At 47.4% G+C, this 21,991-nt stretch overlaps 10 protein-coding genes across 10 annotated transcripts; 6 read left to right on the top strand and 4 right to left on the bottom strand.

The window, feature by feature from the left end:
- Nucleotides 1-1,466: 1,466 nt before the first annotated feature.
- Nucleotides 1,467-3,300, top strand: TRV_02203 (uncharacterized protein; the record flags this gene model as incomplete). The annotated part of the gene is made up of 2 exons (XM_003023648.1): nt 1,467-2,564; nt 2,701-3,300. The coding sequence occupies 2 exons, from the start codon at nt 1,467-1,469 to the stop codon at nt 3,298-3,300; spliced, it is 1,698 nt and encodes a 565-aa protein (XP_003023694.1).
- A 941-nt stretch (nt 3,301-4,241) lies between these two features.
- Nucleotides 4,242-6,105, top strand: TRV_02202 (uncharacterized protein; the record flags this gene model as incomplete). Its single annotated transcript, XM_003023647.1, has 2 exons — nt 4,242-4,374; nt 4,433-6,105. 2 exons carry the CDS (start codon nt 4,242-4,244, stop codon nt 6,103-6,105), a joined length of 1,806 nt encoding a protein of 601 aa, XP_003023693.1.
- Nucleotides 6,106-6,264: 159 nt separating this feature from the next.
- Nucleotides 6,265-7,578, bottom strand: TRV_02201 (uncharacterized protein; the record flags this gene model as incomplete). Its single annotated transcript, XM_003023646.1, has 1 exon — nt 6,265-7,578. One exon carries the CDS (start codon nt 7,576-7,578, stop codon nt 6,265-6,267), a length of 1,314 nt encoding a protein of 437 aa, XP_003023692.1.
- Nucleotides 7,579-8,496: 918 nt separating this feature from the next.
- Nucleotides 8,497-9,366, top strand: TRV_02200 (uncharacterized protein; the record flags this gene model as incomplete). Its single annotated transcript, XM_003023645.1, has 1 exon — nt 8,497-9,366. The coding sequence occupies one exon, from the start codon at nt 8,497-8,499 to the stop codon at nt 9,364-9,366; it is 870 nt and encodes a 289-aa protein (XP_003023691.1).
- A 1,421-nt stretch (nt 9,367-10,787) lies between these two features.
- On the top strand, nt 10,788-12,298 carry TRV_02199 (uncharacterized protein; the record flags this gene model as incomplete). Its single annotated transcript, XM_003023644.1, has 4 exons — nt 10,788-10,887; nt 10,912-11,323; nt 11,381-11,656; nt 11,836-12,298. 4 exons carry the CDS (start codon nt 10,788-10,790, stop codon nt 12,296-12,298), a joined length of 1,251 nt encoding a protein of 416 aa, XP_003023690.1.
- Nucleotides 12,299-13,039: 741 nt separating this feature from the next.
- On the bottom strand, nt 13,040-13,826 carry TRV_02198 (uncharacterized protein; the record flags this gene model as incomplete). Its single annotated transcript, XM_003023643.1, has 2 exons — nt 13,040-13,332; nt 13,406-13,826. The coding sequence occupies 2 exons, from the start codon at nt 13,824-13,826 to the stop codon at nt 13,040-13,042; spliced, it is 714 nt and encodes a 237-aa protein (XP_003023689.1).
- A 449-nt stretch (nt 13,827-14,275) lies between these two features.
- On the top strand, nt 14,276-15,853 carry TRV_02197 (transcription initiation factor TFIID subunit 7, putative; the record flags this gene model as incomplete). Its single annotated transcript, XM_003023642.1, has 1 exon — nt 14,276-15,853. One exon carries the CDS (start codon nt 14,276-14,278, stop codon nt 15,851-15,853), a length of 1,578 nt encoding a protein of 525 aa, XP_003023688.1.
- A 592-nt stretch (nt 15,854-16,445) lies between these two features.
- TRV_02196 (uncharacterized protein) lies at nt 16,446-18,132 on the top strand (the record flags this gene model as incomplete). The annotated part of the gene is made up of 2 exons (XM_003023641.1): nt 16,446-17,855; nt 17,917-18,132. The coding sequence occupies 2 exons, from the start codon at nt 16,446-16,448 to the stop codon at nt 18,130-18,132; spliced, it is 1,626 nt and encodes a 541-aa protein (XP_003023687.1).
- Nucleotides 18,133-18,479: 347 nt separating this feature from the next.
- TRV_02195 (uncharacterized protein) lies at nt 18,480-18,875 on the bottom strand (the record flags this gene model as incomplete). Its single annotated transcript, XM_003023640.1, has 2 exons — nt 18,480-18,541; nt 18,650-18,875. The coding sequence occupies 2 exons, from the start codon at nt 18,873-18,875 to the stop codon at nt 18,480-18,482; spliced, it is 288 nt and encodes a 95-aa protein (XP_003023686.1).
- A 1,053-nt stretch (nt 18,876-19,928) lies between these two features.
- TRV_02194 (uncharacterized protein) lies at nt 19,929-21,729 on the bottom strand (the record flags this gene model as incomplete). The annotated part of the gene is made up of 3 exons (XM_003023639.1): nt 19,929-20,592; nt 20,668-20,920; nt 21,030-21,729. The coding sequence occupies 3 exons, from the start codon at nt 21,727-21,729 to the stop codon at nt 19,929-19,931; spliced, it is 1,617 nt and encodes a 538-aa protein (XP_003023685.1).
- Nucleotides 21,730-21,991: the final 262 nt, after the last annotated feature.

Raw genomic sequence — 21,991 nt, 5'->3', positions numbered from 1 at the left:
GGTCGTATGTACTAGAATCTTAGTTGAGAGGGTTGATATGGGGTTGGGGGAATACGGATATCAACGACGGCCACTCCAAGGCCCCATGGGAGGTAGCGAATATCCATTAGTTATACTCCGTATGGCTGGGTTATACCCAAGGCTGGGATACGACGAGTGAGATCCTTCAGGATAACTAAGGACAGGGATCTCCTCTAGTTGCATTAATAATTGAAGAGACTCATACCCCGCGTATCGAAACTGCTTCGGATAGGCTTTCGTCGACTCCAGGCAGCAGCTTCATACTCTTCGATTCAGACTATCAGACAGCTTGATATACAAAGAAAAATGGCCGGCCTTACACGACGCGGCACCTGCATGTGCCAGGGTATCGTCTACGAGGTGAGCGATAAACCTGAGCAGACAGTCGCTTGCTACTGTAAGCACTGCAGGCTGAATGCTGGAAGTGCCTTTCAGATCGTGAGTCTTTAGATGAGAGTGATTGGTATATGTTGGCATGCTTTTCCAAGTAAACTTACCCATCGTCAACAGACTGCTTGCTACAATAAGGAGCAAGTGAAAGTACTCTCCGGGGAAGACCTCATTGGTACCTGGACGCTCAAAGATACGATTAGCGGCAACGATAAGCACAAGCGTTTCTGTACTCGTTGCGGATGCACTCTTTGGACTGTTCCGATGATATACAATGGGGATAAATTCATGGTCAGGACCTCGTTATTAGAGAACGGGTAGGTGTATAGATATTCCCCTAGAGGTGATCCAGTTTCTAACAGGTTCCTAAGGCTTGAGGACCTTAAGCCCGAATCAGAAATCTTTGCCAGTGGAAAGCCTTCATACCTTGAGTCCATCAAAGGACTCTAGGTTCCAAGTTGCTTTTACCCAGAAGGCGCTTTATTACGGCATGGCTTTTCAGATAATGAACGTTTCAACGTGATGGACTTTACCAAACACAGGGGCGGAGGGGGTATAACTGTCGGTTTTTGCGTCACATAACTTAAAGGTATCTCGTTGTTGACTGAAAAAGAGGCCCTGACTAAGGTAATCGACAACTGGGACCTTCAACTGTCCATGTTTGCCACAATAGGACTTTTAGCATATGGTTATTTAAGTAAATGACGCCTATGATATGTGTTAGCAAAGCCGTTCTGAAGAATTTTCTGCTGCTCAATTTGACGAGTTAACTAGTTAGTTAATGTTAACTAGTTACTTACAGGTATGTCTGGCAAATGATACTCCTAGTTTTATCAAATTTTCGAGCAAAAGGATGGCACTGTCTCTGTCGATAATAATACCCCGACTAAGGTCTCTGTTGTGTGAGGTTGAAGAGACGTTCAGCCGCCAGACGCGCGTGTGACGTCACTGTGAGGACCACCGTAGTTAAACAACATCTCGAGATGCTGTCTACAACGCCGCACTTACACACACTGTTACGTACGTCTACACGCGCAGCTCGATATAGCTCCATCATGCCTGCGAAGAAGCGCAAAGGGTCCGAGGCATTCGCCCCCGAAGAATCACGACAACACACCGCGTCGTCTCAACTCGCATCGCGTTCACTGCCAGACCTAAGACAACCACATCCCAACGCACAGCAGACCGAAGACTTTGGTATAGTCTTACGCGACTTTTATCCTCCAGAAATAAGCAATGCGCGCTGCCATGCCTATAATGAAGGAGTACTAGAGCGCCCCATTGAAGCACTGCAGCGGGCATACAAGGAGACAACAGAGCAATGCCAGGATATCCAGCCAGGCAAAGCCGTTGTGCATTGGTTCAAACAAGACCTCCGCCTTCAAGATAATCGCTCGCTACACAGAGCCTACAGTTTTGCTCGCGATCACAATATACCCCTTATCTGTTTATATATTTTCTCGCCAGAAGATTTGACTGCTCATTTATGCAGTCCGCCTCGAGTTGACTTTATCTTGCGGACACTGGCCACCCTTAAATCAGAATTGTCGAAGAAGGATATTCCATTATACATGGAATCAATGGAAAGAAGAAAGCGGATTCCCATCCGTATAGTCGAGCTGTGTAAGACCTGGGGCGCAAACCATCTTTTTGCTAATATAGAGTACGAAGTGGATGAGCTCAGGCGTGAAGCAAAGCTCACTCGTCTCTGTACCACGCAAGGCATTAGATTTGACACCGAGGACGATACCTGTGTCGTGGCTCCTGGAGAATTGACTACACAGCAAGGCAAACAATACGCTGTATATACCCCTTGGTATCGGTCTTGGGTGGCTTATCTCAAGCAGCATCCAGAAAACTTAGAGCTTGTTGACGCACCAGCTGTCAACGCAGGTGATGCACGGAAGCATTTTGAAGACCTATTTGACAGTGCTGTTCCGATAGCTCCAAATCAAATGAAGTTATCCGAAGCAGAGCAAGAACGATTTAAGAAAATGTATCCCGAAGGCGAGCAAGAAGCAACACGAAGGCTTCGAGAATTCTTATCGGAAAAGGGAAAACAGTATCGCTCCAAACGGGACTTTATGTCTAGCCAGATTACCTCTGTTCTGAGCCCCTATTTTAGTTGTGGTGCTTTGAGTGCTCGAACTGCAGTTCGTATAGCTAGAGATTCTAATGGTAACGAGCTGGTTGGGAAAAGCCCAGGATACTCTACGTGGATTAGCGAAGTGGCCTGGCGAGACTTTTACAAACACGTATTAACTCATTGGCCCTATATATGGCAAGTAGCCTTTCATCGAAGCTATGAAACTATGTGGCCTCGTAATAACAGATGTTTCCTCTAGTATGAATAAATGCTTCAAGCCGGAATTCACAGATTTAGAATGGGGATACGACTCAACCCAGTTCGATGCATGGTGTGAGGGGAAAACAGGATTCCCTATCGTTGATGCCGCGATGCGACAACTCAAGCACTGTGCCTGGATGCACAACCGCACGCGAATGATAGTGTCCTCGTTCCTCTCCAAGGACTTACTTATTGACTGGCGACGCGGAGAGCAGTTCTTCATGCTCCATCTGATTGATGGGGATTTTGCATCAAATCACGGTGGCTGGGGGTTTGGATCAAGTACGGGAGTAGATCCTCAGCCGTATTTCCGCATATTCAATCCTTTACGTCAAAGTGAGAGGTTCGATCCGGACGGTGACTATATCCGGCATTGGGTACCTGAGCTGCGAGACGTCGAGGGTTCCGCTATTCACGATCCTTACGGACGAGGTGCTGAGGAAATTGCAGAGAAGAACGGATACCCGAGACCAATTGTGAACCATACAGAGAGCAGGGAAAGGGCGTTGGAGAAATACAAGAAGGCCGCTCATGGTTCTTAGAAGATTCACGTGATACAAATAAACTTCCTTACCCCGGTCCGGCCCGAAAGTCTCCGCACTTAAGGTTATCTATGTCTTGGCAAAGCTTCACTTAGCATTATGCTTTAAGCTATGAAGATCACCATGGCTTAGTCGAGCTGATACATCCAGCACAAGACAGCGTCAGGTTTACCCAGAGCGGCGGTAAATGAGTGTCTTATGGAGGCAATGGTTTTATAACGCGGCCCGGGCTAACGGTATCCAAACAATTTCGCCACTTTTATACTCGGCATTTGCGTTACTCATCAAAGTAATGCATTCTGGACTCGGGATATTATTCCCCACAAGGGCTGCCACTTCGGCAAATAATAAGCTACGTTGATCAGGACAGTACCTGCACCAGCATTATACACAGCTTACTTCATTTTAGTTGAAGTATTACTTATTAAGCGCGAAAGGAATTGTGGTTCGGCTCCGTTGCAATCTTCACCAACTACTCTCGTACTCTGTCAAAAATACTACGAGTTAATGACTGGTCATGGACTTATTGCCTCGTCTCGGAATATGCGCCAATGTTGTTGGTTCTTCCGTATTGGCTACCATTGAATTGTTATACAGAGTTACCTGGGGCCTCTAACAATACGAATCAGAGCCTAGCCGGAGTTCGAAAAACACATGCATAGCAAATGGGTCTCCCTTCTAGATCTAATTACTATGCGTGGCCGATATCTGCTAGCTCACTCGATTGTAGCTAATGTTGGAAGCAGCATACTGCTTACTACAGCATTGGTGCAGGCCATCAACTGACATGCCTATGTTAAATTTCAGGAGACAGATCATAAGGACTACCTAATGAACTCACTCTATAAAGAGGAGGTCCTTCAGGCCCTTTGGACCAAGAATACCAGACTCACAAACAATTCCATTGTCGTTATCTAGTATCAGCCACCTGGATTGCCACTATGCGTTTCACTCCCTCAAACTTGCTGTCTTTACTGGCAGTGGGAGCCATCCTCCAGCCCGTCGTTGTTCCTAGGGCAATTACTACTGGACTTATCAATGGAAGAGATGAATCCGACTTGACCAAGTGTGATGGTATGTACTTCCTAGCTCTTACCATTATACTCCTAATGCTCTAGCTAATTTTACATAGTTACTCTAGGTTGTGTGGATGAGACCATCCAGACACCCAGTTTAAAAGATCATGCGGTTATCCCAGCCCTTCAAAAGAGAAAGGGAAGAAGGCCTGGGAGTAATAATAGGCCCAACAGGAATGGTCATGGAAAACCTAGCAAGCCAGCTACCGATCCTACCACAAGCCCAAAACCAGGCCCAACAACAAAACCATCTTCTGTCTCGACTACCCAGCCAGCAAAGACTTCCTCGACAACCTCAAAAGCGGAACCAACTACTAGCTCCAAGGTACACTCAGCCACTAGCTCAAAGGTTGTCTCTAACACCCGAACAACATCATCCGTAACCTCTTCTCGGTCAACGTCAGCATCAACTTCCAGGGCAGCGTCAACTACCAAGTCAGTCACAAGCTCAGCAACAACTTCGAGCTCGCAGACGTCTGCGCACCCGACTTCTAGTGCCCATTCCACATCCAGCTCTGGGGAAAACTCTTCTATAAAATCGGAGGAACAATCAGCCACCCCCTCGGAGAAACCATCTATAACAAGCTCAACTTCCACGACAAAGCCTACCTCTGAGGCCGAGTTAACTACAACCTCCGAAGAAACACACACCACATCAAAGTCGGGCAATACCGCTGTTCCCACATTGTCTGAGAAAGGGTCGGCCACCAGGTCTGAATCTGCTACGACCGACTCGTCTTATACCCCTGTACCCACTTCCTCGGAGACAGACGTATCTAGCAGTTTAGATGAATACCCAACCACAGAATCAACTTCAACGCTCGTATCTACATCTGAATCTGAACCCACGACTACCCTAGACAAACATACAACTACAAAAGAGTCTTCGACACCCGTACCTACAGAAACAGCATCACGTACCAGTTCCGAGACAGACCCAACAACAGCTTCGACCCAAGAACCAACATCAACAACTGAGCCAGGGCTAAGCCATGGCAGGACTGATAACAAGAACACCAGCATACTGAGTTGGGAAGAGTATATGAGAGATGGATTGAACGCAATTAATCGTTTCAAAAATGCGATTCAAAACAAGGAGCCGGATTCAGAAGCCGGTAATTTTGAGGACAATTATAAAATCGAGCATGACAACATAATGATCGGCGAACTGGTCAAAAACGACGGTGGAAAATGGAATCTCTGGAAAGCAACAGGACTGGACCAGTCAGCACTATACGAGGGCGTCTTTGTGAAGCCAATGACACCTAAATCGGATCGTGACGTGGTCTCTGAGAATTATTATAACAAGGCTGCTAGAACGATGGTCATCGCTAATAGCGACATCAACGTTGATAACACAGCGGACGATAAACGACTGCGATGGTCTGAGCTCACTTTCCAAGGCTGGAAAAAACATGCTGGAGACGATGCGAAGAACCTTCGCTGGGTTATCCGGAACAATGTCATTAACCCGGGAACGGTTGCGACAGTGAAGAAAGCCATCGAATTGACGAACCAAAATCCCAACAAGCGCGCAGAATTTAAGCTCGATGCCAGTAACAGAGAGCTAAATGATGCATTTGTTGCTCTAGCTGGAACTGTGAATGTTAAAGGAGTAATCCACATGCTTGCAGACCATCACAACGATATGGAAGGACTTGGGCTTAAGAAGATACATGCCTTTGGACCACACAAACTCCTCCTAGAACTTGGGCGGAAGCTTACTTAGCGGATGAAACTTCAGGTTTAACTAATTGATTAACTCCAAGTCCAAAGCTGCAGGTCACTTTAGACTTCTCCTTTTATTTTCCTTTCTTTTTATATATATGTTCCGATTTCTCATTCTAACCCAATCTTGTTATTACCTCCCTTTTTTCCTTTAGTGTATTTAGGTATCTTCTGACACCCTCCCTCCTTCTAGCGATTCTTCATCATCACTAGTTATAATTGGAGTCTCATCGCAACTACTCCATTCATACACAGTATCAACATGATTGTCCATATCTACTCCAAGAGTCAGTAACCAGGAGGCCAGCGAATAATGACCATTACTTATTGCCTTTCTATACGCCCATTGACCTATTTGCTGTCCAGTTTGGCGCCATCGATCTGGCTCTCTTCCAGAAACCTGAGCTCCATGATCAAGAAGCAGCTGAATGATATCTTTATGACCCCCCGCTGCTGCATTTTGTATGGACCCGAATTTTGCATCGACATAGGCTCCAAATTGTAGGAGGACACGTACCACCTCCAGATGGCCGTATTTAGATGCCATAGTTATAGCCGACTGATGCTGTGAATCATAATCCGGATCTGCTCCTGCCTCCAGAAGCACACGGGCTATATCGTGGTACCCTTTCCTGGCCACACATATTAAAGGTGTTTCAAAACGTCTCATGCATTCTATATCGCCGCCTTTAAATAGTATGAAGCGTACAAGATATATTGATCCAGATTCACAGGCAGCCATGAGGCAATCTGCCCACTGAAACAAAGGATCGACCTGCGGAGCTGCGGCGTCCACGAGCTGCTTAAAGGTATTGAAGTGACCACCTCTGGCGGCAAATACCAGGGCTCTATAGAATCTGTCGCCAGACCTTTGTACACCTAGGTTTGGCTGAAGGAGGAGGTCCACGATCTCTTCATGGCCTGCAAAAGCAGCTGCTTGGAGCGGAGTCCGCGGATGTGACCGATCATGAAGTCGATAGAAGTATGATGGGTCCGCATGGAACTTGAGTAGGAGGTTGATCATCTTTCTGTTCCTTCTAGATGCCGCAATGCAAAGCGGTGTCCCAAATACCTGGCTGGACTGATTGCAAGACACACCCTGTTTCAACAGCTCGGCGACTAGCCGGATATTGTCATCATGAACTGCTGCAGAAAGAACGTGGATGAGTGACTTGGGTGTCTGTGTCGTACAGCGGTATCCTTTCGACCATGGACAATACCCTGAGAAGGCCTTGCTAATGGTCAAGGTTGTAACGGCACTGCATGCCGCCTTGACCAGGAGGAGGGTTTTCTCAGCCTTTAGCTCATGAGAGGTCGTCTTTTCCGCCTGGAGTAGGGCCTTCACCGTTTCCCTTATAGTACGGATCGCATATGTCGAATTACTTTCCTCCCGGAGAATACTGAGCTTTGCGTAGGTATAAAATACCGTATTGCGAGGCGGCCAGCAACCCATATTATCAAAGAAAGCTTTCATCACCCTCACATTCGCATAAGCCCGAACAATTCCACAGTTAAATAATTCTAGAATATACCAAATATACCAAGAAGTGACAAATTGTCAGTAATCTAAGCTTCGGGTAGTGAGGATCGAGATATAGATATGTACGTACTGCTAACAAGTCTAACTGAGGATGCATCACGGCCTGAGGTAAGGATTATCTGATTGAATATTTCATCGCAGAGTTCAGGAGGGAGATCCAACAGACCCATTGTTGTCAGTGATATGTGTTGGGTATTATTTATCCATATGATATCAAGTGTCGAAGGAATGAAAGCCGTGCAAAGTATGCTGTTTGTTTTTTGAAGTTGTCAAGTTACGGAGTACAGAGGACGGAGTTGACTAGTTAATTAGTTAGACTAACTAGTTATGTCGCTCGTTGCTATGGTTATCCCTGACCTTAACTTTTTGTCCACTAACAAAGAGTTATAACTAGTCGACTAACTCAAATCATGAAGATACTTGTTACCGGTAGTAACTAGTTAATTGGAACGGTCATATCGTCAGGGTAGACCGTTCTTCTGCAAGCCGCCCATACATCATAATGCTTGCACATAACTCACAATTAACTAACTATCAATTAATCCGCGGACAAATTGGCTAACTACTTGAAAATAGAATTTTGATCCTGACAGGGATCACATCGCGGACCAGTTATCCAAAAAGGGACAGCCCGCTAACGAGTTGATAACTAGGTATCTAACTTGGTGAAAAAATCAACCATAACCAGACATATACCCACGCGCGATATAGTCGACGGGGTCACTAGGTATATATAGGGGATACTCACACCCGTCCTTGCCTCGAAACCCCATAACTGTTCAGCTTCCTTCGCTCCTCGGATACCTTCCACCAAGACAAAATTCCCAGCCGCGTTTGACAGTTGTTGTTTCAATGTTTTTGAGAAGTACCATCCATCAAGCTGCGAAAGGCGTCTTTTTCAATACGTCTTGTCTCTCCGCACATGGATTCTCTAGTCGTGTTCCAGGGCTGATTGGTTCGCAGTTTCGTCGAATAACTGGCCCAACATTTGAAAAATGCGGCCGTCTAAGACGAATCGATGACCCCAGCAATATCGTCAGGTGGCAGCTACAGAGTCATTTTCCCTGGGGCTGGGTGGTCTATCGAACTTCATACAGCGACGAAGAAGCATGGCAGAAAATGCTTAATATCCTGCACGAAAGAGTTGAAAAATCGCTCAAAACATACAAACGGATGGATCTGCTTCCTTTCCATGAGATGATCATCATGGATGATAAGGCTAGATTCGAAGGCGCCACGTCGCATGATATCCGTGATCACTTCACTATGTGGGTTGCTGATACCGTAGTGCCCAAGATGATTACTGCGCCCTCCGAGTCTGAAATCAAGGAGCTACGAGATCCCTACAAGGAGGATCCAGGTCCAGAATGGCTCATGGGCAGTCGGTACAACTTCTGCCTTTTCGTTGATGACATCTGCCTGGAGTCTATGGAGCATATGACAACGCCGGTCGTAAAGATACTGGCCAAAAACTTTGGCGCGCGGAAACCAGAGGATAGACACTATACAGTATATTCAGGATGGGAGGATGGCGAAACAGAAGAAAGTGACGAGGACGTTGGCTGGATGTATACTTCGGTTGTGGAAATTGTCGAGAATTACAATATGATGATGGAGACGCACGAGTGGTATGACGAATATCGGCGGCCGCCTAATATATGGTACCCATGGACCAAAGATGAATTTCCGGGCTACTGGCGTAAGCGCACAAATGTTGAATAATTCCATCCTTGGTCAGGCCTTACTTGATCACTACTTCAGTACGACTACGATGCCAACAGCTGAGTGAAGAGACTAGAATATGTACTATACATAATGCAGAAAAGATTCAGTAGTAAGCCTAGAAGATTATTTTATATGTATTCTACCTTGCGTGCCTCGACCATACTGGTCACAAGATAGCCTCAAACAGCAGTTCAAATTTCAGAGCTTTTCGAATTAATCCCGACGAGAACGAACTATAAATAGTTCAACCAACAAACAAACAAAAACTACTTAGAGTTACTAGCGCACAATAGAGTTCTACTAAAAGCCCCGCCGGCCCGCATCCGGACCCACCGCCAAGCCCAGGTCCAGGCGCTTCCCCTTGCATAAAAAGCGCCGTGAGGACTCTTTCATACTGAGCCCTTTTAAGGAGTACACGATATCCTTATGTCATTCGCGTCGAGAGAGTGGTTTTTCTCCCAGTCAAGGGAGTCAGCCAACTCAACTCATGGGAGAGAGATGGAACCAATGATGAAGACCGAATTCAAGGAGTCCTATAAATGCATTCCATAAAGGTAAAGGATGTCATTAGTTAACTTGCTATAGGACATGGATGTCTAGATAACTAACGAATTCGCTACCACCGTCTCGGTCCCTGGTTGAAATTATGAACTCTGCCCCCTAATGATAGTTACCATGTGCCTGTCATCTGTCTTGACATCCGGAGTGGCCGAGAAGAGGGTCTTCCTGTAAAATTCTGCCCTTGCAAGATATATATATACAAGCAATCACCATTCTACATGGGCATGTAGCGAGTTGTTTGGTTAACCATCACAATGCCCTTCATTTTGCCTTCCTCCCTTTTACCACTAGGAGTGGTCACACTGTGGCTCTCAGATTTCGTGTTTGGCCAGCAAATACAAAATTATACAGTATCCCACGATGTGTTAGGATTGAGCGACAGATGTTTTGAAGTAGTTAACATCACAGTTCCTTCTTGCCCTGATTTTCTTCCCGAACATGCAGGTTTCTTGTGAGTCCACTCCAGCATCAACTAGGGCGTCTCAGTCAATTGACAAAGCATACCCTGTAGAACATCGAGAGTGAAGTTTCTCCATGATGATACTCTTGACAAGTTGTGCGAATCATCTTGCTTGGCAGATCTTGAATCTCTTCAGGCTTCGATTCAAGAGGCATGCGCTGATGATAAAATGGTTCCCCCCTGGGGAGCGGTTTATCCAGGTATCATTTCATAACCTAACTGGCGTTTATGACGGTTACTAAGTTCCCCCCTTTGGCACAGCAACATACATTGTTGACCGTTACATTTACGCAACACGTCTCTCTTGCCTGAAAGATAGGTAAGGCACTGGATAATCATGACTGAGAAGTTAGGGGCTTATAGCCAAAATAGAAAATCCGGTCAATATTGCCAAACAATGATAGCAGAGTGGGCTAATGACAAGAATGGCTCAGCATCGCATGCTTGTTCGGAGTGTGAGCTTGGTATCCAACACATTCGACTTTCTTCTCCTTTTGGTTAGAACGATGAGGATGCTGCAGTTTTCTCCGCATTGACATCAAGCTGCGGTGTCCAAGGGTATACCTACGACATACCAGCCCAATATGCACTCAACTGGACTGGCCCCTTTCCAGACAGATCATGCGACCACACAGAAATAACAGCCCAGCCAAATGATACCTGTATAAATCTATCCGGTTCACATAGTGTATCCACCTTCCATCTGATCCAGAAGAATGCCATGGATTTTGCTTGTAATGATCTGCCTCGGCGTAGCCATTACCTTTGCCTTCCCTTGCACTGCAAAACACACCAACTTGGATCGGTGGAAGACTGCAATTCCCTGGTTGAGGATTTTAATATCACCATGAAAGAACTCTTGAAGTGGAGCCCCATGATCAACTCAAATTGTACCAACCTCGACTCATGGAGAGGGTGGCATCTCTGTACAAGGTGAGCCCACGCTCTTTAATACTTCGGCTAAACAGGCTAACAAATGTTATGAAATAGTTCCCCAACAAGTACAATACCCTATCGGGAAGATGGTTCATTAAAACGTCCCGAGAGAAAACTGCCAACCCCTCCAACCCCTAATCCCCTTGCCCCAGGAACAATTGAGGGCTGCTATAGATATGAGAATGCAAATGAGGAAGAATCGGCCCGCGATGCCTCATTGAACGTATGTTGGTGGTGGGCAGCAAAAGGAGAAGTAAAAGTCGAGGAACTTCTCGCCTGGAACCCGAGTCTCCGCTGGGGGGAGGGTTGTTACTTGAAACCTGGGTACAGGTACTGCACCAGACGCTGGAAAGATAGACGTAAGTTGAGATGGATTTGTGCATGCAATGCAGCCGTCACGCAGGCTAATATGAAACCAGCAACTCTTCCCCACGAGTATTGCTCAGAACCAAATTCGAGATTTATACCTTCGCCTTCGATTCAGCAATGGGAATGTAGCTGTTATCTAGAAGTGGGTATAACCGACAAAAGTATGCAACCAAAATCAAAGGACAAAGATTTTCACGCGAAATAGAATCAGCTAACAGCTCGATAGAATACTTGAGTTGCTCCAAAATACCAGACTATACCGGCCTCAGCCTCTCAGAATTGCGCACGTTAAATCCCTGGATAGAGAAAAACTGCAAGGAAGATACATTTACAAGCAAACTATCGGAGGATGGCTTCCTTCAGCTCTGTCTGGAGCGCTCAAACCCAGATCTGACGCCGCTATCCCTACCAAATTCCATCCAGCCTGCAGCAACTACAATTTGCAAGGAGTGGCATATCGTTTCCGAAGGCGATACCTGCCAGAGCGTTATCGAGAAATACGGAATTTCTCCTGATGAGTTCTCGTCTTGGAATCCTGGAATCAGGAATGACTGCTCGACTCTGTGGGTTGGTTATGGGGTATGTATTGGAGTGAAAATGTAAACAAGACAGGAACTTGGCATGTCAATAGAGGCAAGATGGGTTTGAAGTCCAGTTGTAATAATGGCTTGGATGTTGATTTATGTCGTTGATCTAATCAAGTGATGCAAAACAATGTCTGCGCAAAAATTCATAATTGACTGATTTTTCCTGAATGAGGCATGCAGACCGCAGCACATAAACCTTCAATATAAATCCGTTAAAATGGAGATAACTGGTGCTGTATAACCAAAAGCATGGTCGAGGCAGCCAGCAATGAGGTTGACTATTACCCAGTCTCGTCTTTTAGGGACTGCTTTTGGAGAAGGTAGTGGCAGCTCAGCGGGCACAAGGTACGATACTAATGGGCTTAGGAGTACCATGGAATCACCATAGGTTATGGCAAGGTGGGACAACAATATATGTCGAGGTGCTTAGGGAAATGGACCTAGCAAATAGCGCAGTTTGGCCAAGTCACTGTGGACAAGAGGAAGCACACACTGTAATCCCACATAGTTTCTTCCGTCGCTGATCCTCGGGAATTATGAGGGGTGTGGTTTGCCTTGAATTTCTACAGGCTGAGCATTTGTCATTGGTGTTCGGCGCCGGGAAAGCGATTGCCAGGACCCAAGCGGTTCGTAAACTCCAAAAGGATATTCATAACTGATATGATCCCACCTATGGAAGCCGGTCCATCCCTTATATGGTGTGAGTAGACACTGCGGATGTTTTTAATATCGACGCAGCAGATATGTCAAGGCTTGCTCAGTGCTTCATTTGAGAGCAGACCGTGGAATGAGGTGGAGTATTACTCCATGCATCGCAAGTAACGGGTGTCCAGATATCCATAGCATCCGGTACCGATATGTTGCTTGAAATGCTGCTAATTGTCGAGGACGGCTCCGAACTTTGTTCTCTAGATTTAACTTGGGCCCTCCAGGCCTTTATTGATTCCGCACCGCCTTCGATGATGACGGGCCGTTCCTTTGCGTCTTTTCCAAGGACTGTTCCTTGAAACCTTGATTCTTCGCCAGTCTTGCTGTGTTTCTTTTTTAACGCTATAAGAACCAAAGCAAGTTAGCCTAAAGGTTTAGGATAAACAGAGCATAATGATAGCTAGGAGAGACATACCAGTTAGGTAGTCTTCTTTCTCTAAAGAATCTTCATCAACTACCTCTCCTTCACCCGCGATAAACCCACAGACACGTCTGATTTCAGTATTCATAGGTCCACTGAACCATGCCAGAAACGCTTCAAGAGCTCTCATATCCTCTTCTCCGCGATGATCCTCTTCTAGCCTGCTCATCTGAGGCCGCAGGGCACCAACATCTTGTAAAGCCATAAGTATATCGTCGAGCGTTGGTGTAGGGCACACTGCGTGACTGTTGATTGCATGCTGGGCAGTAGATGAAGCAAGGAACAGAAGGTACCGGCCGGCGAGGTCAGTCAGGGTATCGACCACGGCCGGTCGAGTAGAATGGAATCCCGCAGCACGAAGAATCTGAATGACTGGAGGGCGTAGCAAACTGATATGTAGGTCCGGCGTAGACATCTTGAGGATTGGTTCTGGTGGATGAGGATGATCAAGGGAGCTTCTACCAACAAGCCAGGAAGCGCATCCTATAGCTATGGTAGGGAGAAGGACATAAATAGGCCCCGATAACCAATGATTCTGATCGCAAACACGCTAACCGGTCAATAGAGCCGCTCAATAGGACACTCCCAGGCCGGTTTATTCTCACTTGTGTTATTGCTGAGTTATTGTTCAGTTGTTGTTGTCGTTCGCTGTTTGAATCGCAGAAAAAGCGACAATGGGAGCTGACTAAGCCGTGTTGTTCTCCAGGCGCAATCAATAATAATGACATCTTCCAAAACTTCTGCTTCACGAGACATTTAAGCCATCAACTCCCGCCGAGCAAGCTTGAAAGGCCTCCTTTGCGATGCTACCAGGAATGCTACGACCTCCGATAACTACAGGCTGACCCAAGTGATACCTCAAAAATGGCTGGTCGGCAGATATTGAAGCTCACCATCGGAAAGAAGGCGGCGCAGCCATCACAATCATCGCAAGCAGCGCCGCAACCGTCCCAGAAATCCCCTACTCCTCCGCCTCCCTCAGCTTCCTCGACTCCAGCTGCAGCGCCAAAGCTGAAACTGAAGCTTGGTCTTAAGCAGCCAGCACCGCAGCCCGAACAGAAACAAACGCCAGCGAAGGCCAAGAAAGCAGCTTCCACAAAGACTCCAAAAGAAACACCAGCAAGCAGTTCCTCTAAGAAGAGATCGCGGGATGCAGCCACGGATACGAATGGAAAGGCCTCAGGAGCTGCGGCGCCTGCTGAAGGAGCCCCTATCAAACGATTCAAGCTCACCACAAAGCCCAAACAACCTACCTCCCTGCGAATCAAAAATAAAGGCGCACCTCCCGTAAGACCAAGAGGCTCGGGATATGATTCAGAAGCTTCTGATACCGAGATAGACCCTGCTCTGGAAGAAGAGTTCATTTTACGAATGGAGCCTGGAGATGATTGTGAATATCTGCGAAAAGCTATCGAGGAAAAGCGTTTTGGGCCTCGATCATTGGGTGGTGCGGATGTTAGCTTCAAGTCGCTTACCCGTGATGGAAGAAGAGCTACCGTTACGATACGAGGAAATATTTATGCTGCTACGTTGGTTGACCTGCCAGCTATAATAGAGGGACTGAAAAGCTGGGATAAAAGAGGCTGGTACAAAGCTGCAGATATATGCCAGATGCTGTTGGTCCTTGGGAAGGTCAAGACGGAAGAAGAAGCCCACCATTACCCTTTGCCGAAGGACGTTGACCCTGCGACATTTCAATATGCACATGGTCTGACACCTCCCTTGCGGTGGGTGAGAAAGCGACGCTTCCGCAAACGCATCAGCAATCGTACTATTGAGGCAGTGGAGCTCGAAGTTGCCAGGCTATTGAAAGAAGATATGGCTGCCATCAAACCACCTGATTTCGAGATCATGGACCAGAGCCAGTACGCACGTGAAAATCAAACAGAGCAAGATGGTTTCGAGGAGTATGATGACGAGCAGGATGCAGAAGGAGAATTCTTCGATGAAAGTCAGCAATACGAGGAACAGCAGTACGAAGAACCCATGGAAATGGATGACGACCTTGCTGCAGAGATGGAAGCAGAGCTTGCGGCGCACGCAGATGCTGGGTCAGTGCCAGCTTCTGCAACACCAGACGTCAGCCACGCCGGCGAAGATAGCCACGAACCTGACGCTGAGGGTGAGCTGGAGATAGGCACTCCGCAAACTCCTCACACCCCACTGCACCCGCCAGTAGAATCTTCAGGGGACGAAGATGAGAGTGGAATGTCTGCCGCTGAAGATGCCAATGAGGACTTGGATCAAGATGCTCTTGAGCAGCAGCGTCAACTGCAAGAGCAGCTTGAGGAGATTGCCGAGCTCGAGGCCGACGTGCAGGCAGAGACTCGCCGGTGGGAGGAAATGAACAATCCGATCTTGAAGGCTAAACTTGGCAAACGTGTACAGAATTTGAAACAGGCTTTGGAGCTGAAGAAGGTCTCTATCGGTGGCAGGGGGTGAGTGTTGTTTATGATACCAAATATGTAATACCCATTTCGTTTTTATGTTGCTTTCCCCCCCCTGCTTTTGATACCAAACATGGTGAAATACGGTCTTAGGATAATTTGTTTTTAATATCACACCCTCAATAATCACACGAGACACCTCTCGATGGACAATACAAACACTTTCCGTGCATAATCCTGTGTATATTAACAAATATCAACGTCCTCCCTATTTCCCCTTTTGGGCCATCTTGAAGAAACGGTCACATGACTCCAGGCGCCCGATGACATCATGTGACGCCAGCCAATCGAGTCTTCCGCTAAAAAAGGAAAGTCGCGACGTTCCTCAAGTTTCATACTTCAACATCTCGAATGGAATAATGGAATTTGATAGCTAGAAGAGAAAGACACTCGGGTTCGAGAATTTGCAAGGAGAGCCTTTGCCGTACTCCGCTGCCTGTTGAAGAACCGGGATACGCGTTTCTTCTCACGGTGGGGGCAGACTTCATAGGTCACACTCACACTTTCACCGGTGTACCATCTGTGGACACTGTATCCAGCTGCATGTAAACACAGCTAACACAGCTAATATCTTACCGAACATAAGGATGGTCCTTTTATTTACTCTACCAACAACTTCACACATTCAATTTTCCCCATTTATCCATTCACATACCCATCCGTCCCTCCCGCAGGCGAGTTCGACCGCTCGCCATGGCTTGAGGGCTGCTCTCAAGAAGCATAAACGCCTTTCCCCTGCCCAGCGGGCCTCTCACCTCCCACATGTCCTAATAGCATTGAACGAGTATATTCCCTATTTATCTGCTATATCACGGGGATTAAGCTCTAACTCGTGGCGGGAAGATGCTACTGGAGGGGGTGAAGAAGGTGGGGGCAGATGGCAAGGCGTCGAAGATATTGACATCCTACTTCGAGCTGAAATCGAGGTCGAATGGCGTCCAACTTTGAGCTCCATGTCTACGATACGAATGCTACGCCAAGCTGCGATGCGGGGCAACGATTCGTCTTCCGCTTCTTCGTCGTCACGAGTAAAGGGCCGTGGCTTGGACTTCGAGATTGCCTTCGTCTTGTCGACCCTGGCTTACGTCCATTCATCACTTGCACGAATTGAATATCTAACCACTTTGTATTCGGCCAACACTCCTACCGTTGAGCAGAAGGCAACGGCTATTCAAACTGCGACGAAACACTTACTTCAGGCTAGCAGTATACATTCTTACCTTGCCACGTTCTCCCCAGTATCAATTTCGGCTCCTTCAAATACATATACTCCAGGTGATCTTGGGGCCGAGATGGTACATATACCAATTCCTGACCTGGACCCATCAATGCAATCTGCTCTATCGTCACTGGCCTTAGCCGAGGCAACTTTACTTGCTGTTTTAAAGGACGATGCTTTCCTGTCAGCTTGTATCCAGTCACGCAATAAGAACGATACAGAATGGATGATTAAATCTCCTGATATCCCCAAAGTTCGGACACTCCTTTTTGCACGCCTCTGCGTTCGCGCGGCAGAGTATGCTGAGCAGGCCGCAGCGAGCGCTGTAATGCTACAAAAGGGTAAAGGATCAGCTGCTAGCCATGGTGATGCCGGGTCTGAGAGGAAAATAGACAGCAGTCTTGTGAATTATATGTCTATTCTGGCAAGAGTAGCAAGAGCAAAAGCTTGTCGATTCTTCGGTATTGATGCTGAGATGTCCGGAAAAGTTGGAGAGGGAATTGCCTGGCTAAGGGCAGGTCGGGATATGCTTGGGTTCAAAGGCTTGACAGCAGAGACAGGCGCGGATCAGTCGTCTAAGGGTAAATTAAGTGGATTCTCGCGATTAAAGAGGGAGTGGTCGGAACGGAGAGAGGAAAAGAAGATAGAGAAAGTAGCGACGTCGTCTAAAGCTGGGGAGCTCGTGACTGACATTGACTACGGCGATGATGCCGGGAGGGAGGAAGAGGGAAGGGTAATTGATATGCTTGAAAAGAAGTGGACGAAGATGAACGATACAGTAGGTTCATACTTTGTATTTTTATGTTTCCATCCTCGTTGCTAAACATCTTGGTGAACAGGTCAATACCCAGTCCATCCCTTCTCCAAGCTCATACGCTTCTAAGCTACCTTCCGGAAGGGATATACACACGCCGCCAGGGCCATATGTACCACCTATGTTGGAGCCAGCTGAGCTCGAACGGTTAAGAGGACCTATTGAGCCTCCTGATTACAACATAGACGTGGAAAGTAGCGAAGGCGAGGACGACAAGGAAACATCCCGGAGCTACTATTAACGTGCAATTTTACTGGAGTGCTAACATCCAACGGTTGATATTTGATGAAATCATATGCATATAATAATGGTGTACAGCTTGTTCTTTTTTAAACTTGATAGGATATCAGTTAATGTCTGCATATAAGAAATAGTTTGCAAATATCTATACATGAAAGTGGCCCCAACATCTAGCCGCATGCCACATAACACCTTGTCTGAAATTCCCATGTACCGGCGGATAGAATAGAGAGACACCTCGGCCAGGCTAACCACTCAATCCAACCACGGGAAACCAGACGGTTCAGACGGACACCTTCATATCCCATCCAAATCGCCACACAGCTCATTCCCTCCAGCTCCTTCCACTCACTGCTGCTTCTCGAAGTAGTTCTTCTCCTGGAACAAGTATCCCTTGACCTTCCTCTCCCCTAGAAGTTCGAAGTATTTATCTACCCAATTCCACACGTTAGCACCACGCTCCCTTTCCTTTCATCCTGGAATTACCCTCCGCCGATGATATAACTGGGTGACCTCACCTCTGAGCTTTCCGCACTTCTCCAGGTGGTTCACGCCCTCTCTTCGGTAGCATTTGCCCAATTCATCGCCGACAAGTCTGGACATCATGCTGCGAACCCATTGTTCGCGAATTATAGCGTCACGGGCATTGTGTAGGGCGACGGTGTCTTCGAAGTCGACGCCATCGTATGTTGGAGGGACGGTTGGCTTCTTTGCCAGGAAGGCAGCGGACTCGGGGGTTGGCATTGTGATTTCGTTTCAGAAGGAGAGTAATTGGACTGGCGAGTGGCGGGCACAGTACCGTAGTTGCGGTAGAGCTGAAGCTATTTGACGTGCTTGATCTTGATTCTTCATTTATCTTTGAACGAAGCAAGTCGGCGAAAGGTTGAAGTCGTAGAAAAATACCAATTTCCTATTGGTCAGAAGTTTATCTCACGTGATGCGCTTACATCAGCAATGTTAATATTCAATAAGTTTTGTTACTTTTATATATCGAGACGAGAAGAAGTGAGGAAGGAGAATGGTAGAATGAAAGAAAGAAAAAGAGCCCAGGAAGAAGCAGATGTTAAGATAGTTAATACAGGTATCCCATAGGATCGAAAGAGGACAAGATACACAGAAAAAGACTCATGACACGTCGCTTGTAGGAAAACGAATCGTACTTTTCCAGTTGAGCAGAACAAAAGAGGAAATCGAATACAGATAGGAGGTGGAGGAAAAGAGGAATGAAGAGAGAAAAAACGGCTGGTTGGTAGGATGAGAGATCCAACGGAAGCACACGAAAAGACATATATGCACACTGGTATGAAGGTAGCGATGGTCTAAATGAGAATGCGAACGTTCACAAGGCGAGCTCAGGGCTGGGATGCAGAGTCAAGTCGAGTCGAGAAAGAGAAAAGGAAAAAAAGGAAAGAAACAGAACCAGCAGCCCAGGACAGGAACGAGATATTCTACTGTCGTGAAGAGAGAAGGAATGGAATGGGTAAAAAAGGGGGGGTTCTTCCGTGTATACTTGGAGAACTGGAAGCAAAGACATTCAACGTAGAAAGGAAAGAAAAAAAAAGGCAAGGAGAAAACATTATATAGAAACAATCTTTCGAGAGTGATATATTTTCAAAAGGAAAGGAACCGGCATGGGATGGAAGAAATTAGAAGAACAGGGAAGAGGAAGAAGAGTTAACAAAGGGGCGCCGTTGCAATAAATAGATATATGACTTTAAACAAGAGAAAAATAGAACAAGAAATAGGGGAGAAGCATGGATTGATAGCTGGCAGAAGAAAGAGGTTGAAGAAGTCATTTCAAGGCTTCTTCTTGACTTCTTTACCTAGCATTCTATTCCACTGGTCACTTAGAGCGTCCTTGAACTTCTCCCAGAGCGTTCTGTTGAGATAGTTGCTAAGTTCCCTGTAATTGTAGATTTCGGACCAGCAGTCTCGACCCCATTCGCAGCCAGCCATGTTGACTAGGAAATCCCTGTCCTTGCGCTGGTAGTGGATTCCGGGATCTGTGCCGTCGCCGCAAGCACCGGGTGGGAAGGAGTTCATTCTCCGCTGTGGGATGAAGGCGACGTGCGGCCTGACCCATGGCTGGTGGGTGTAGAGATGTTCGAGGCTGTCTTGCTCTTTGTGCTCCCACTCCATGTGTTTCTGTTCGTAGAGGACGGGGTCCCACCAGATGTCGAGCAGTCGGTCTGTCCAGGTGGAGCGGCGGATCATGAAGGAGCCTAGGTTGAAGCCAGAGCAGTCCTGAGGCACGATCAGGTTGATTGATGATGTTTTCTTGTCGCCTTCGGGTGAGAGACACAGAGGGTCTAGGTAGGGGAGGGAAGGGGGGTGAGTGATGTTGAGGGGGTTGTATTTGTTTATGTCTCGGTAAGTCTTTTTCTCTAGACCGTTGAGAATGTGGCTTTCGACGGAGTATGAGGGTTCCATTATGAAGGTATTTAGATCCAGCCACCAGAACCTATTCCAATGTTAATACGCAAATTTTTTTTTTTTTAAGAAAGCGGAGTGTATGATGGGTAGCAGTAGAACGTACCATTCGGCTTTGGGATATTTCCGCAGCGCACCACGGATGACATCGACCTTCTCCCAGCCTTCTCTCCATTCGTGGGCGTATCGCTTCTTGGTGACCATGTTAACGATCTCGAGGTCGTACCCCCATCTCTTGACGTATTTCTTCTTATTGCGGAGACTGTCTCTCTCGATGGCCCATTCGCGCGCACCCTTCCACTCCATAACACCGCCGCCGACATTAGACGCAACAATTAATACTATTTTCTTTCCTCCGCCTATGGAGGACCGTCGATATGATTCGTAGATAGCTGCAGCACGTCAGTATCAAATTGTACCATAAGCGGGAGAAGGAAAAAAAAAAAAAAAAAAGGGAAGAGGACATACGTGATGAAAAGCAAAGCCATAGAATAAACAACAAAATGGATAATAGAAGAAGGCGTATTCTCGTGCGGCGTAGGAGACTGCCGAGCAGTGTTTTGATCCTGTAGAGGAGCGGGCTACCATTTGGACCAGACCATCGCCCCCTTCCGAGCTTCTCCTTCTCGCCGTAGTCTAGCATGGAGTTGAGTCTGAACCGGGGCAGGCTGGCGGAGATCTTCCTCCGCTGCCTGGAGAAGAAGCCGTTGTTTCGTGTGGAAAAGGAAGGGTACCCCTTTACGCGGTCACTTTTGGCCTTTGCGGCCATCCAGGAAGCGTTGGGCCCGTGGTCACCGTCCAGGCCGCCATTCGAGTACGCCTGGCCATTGGCGGAGAGCTCGCCGTAGCCACGACGCGGGCTGGAGCTGCCGCTGCTCCCAGCAGTGACGGTGGTCAGGCCTGGACTGGACCAACCTCCGCCGGGCCTTGGAGAGGGAGATCTGGACAGCGACATGGGCGAGTTGCCCGTCACCGAGGGGGTGCCCGGGATAGGAGAGAGAGAGGGAGCAGACAGGAGGCCCGGGGCTTTGCTGCTGGCACCTTTGCTGGCGGACAGAGACGAGGACGGGGTCAGGTTCAAGGGCCGGATATGCGAGGAGGAGCGCCGGCGGTGGTGCGTGGAGCTGCTGGCTGGGGTTTCTGAGGAGGACGAGAACGATTCAGGCATGGACGAGAGCCGGAGAGCAGAGAAGCGAGCCGCGGGGCCTGTTTCGCAGGTTCAGGTCAGCAATCGGGCCATCCTGGCGCGGGAGTTGGCTGGTTGTGAATTGGTTGAAGTTGGCGGTTAGTCGTCGTAGAAGCCAGCGTAGCCACAACGCACCTTTTTGCTATAGATATTTTCTCTCTCTCTCTCTCTCTCTCTCTCCACGGTGGAGACAGCAGCGCAGAGAGATATGGAGACTGGCCAACAACTCGCTCCAGAAGAACGA

The sequence above is a fragment of the Trichophyton verrucosum genome (genome assembly GCF_000151505.1).
Source record: "Trichophyton verrucosum HKI 0517 chromosome Unknown contig00202_1.f1.exp, whole genome shotgun sequence".
NCBI classification, from domain to species: Eukaryota; Fungi; Ascomycota; class Eurotiomycetes; order Onygenales; family Arthrodermataceae; genus Trichophyton; species Trichophyton verrucosum.
The sequence above is the reverse complement of the archived record's forward strand: the minus strand, read 5'-3'. Positions and strand labels throughout refer to the sequence as shown.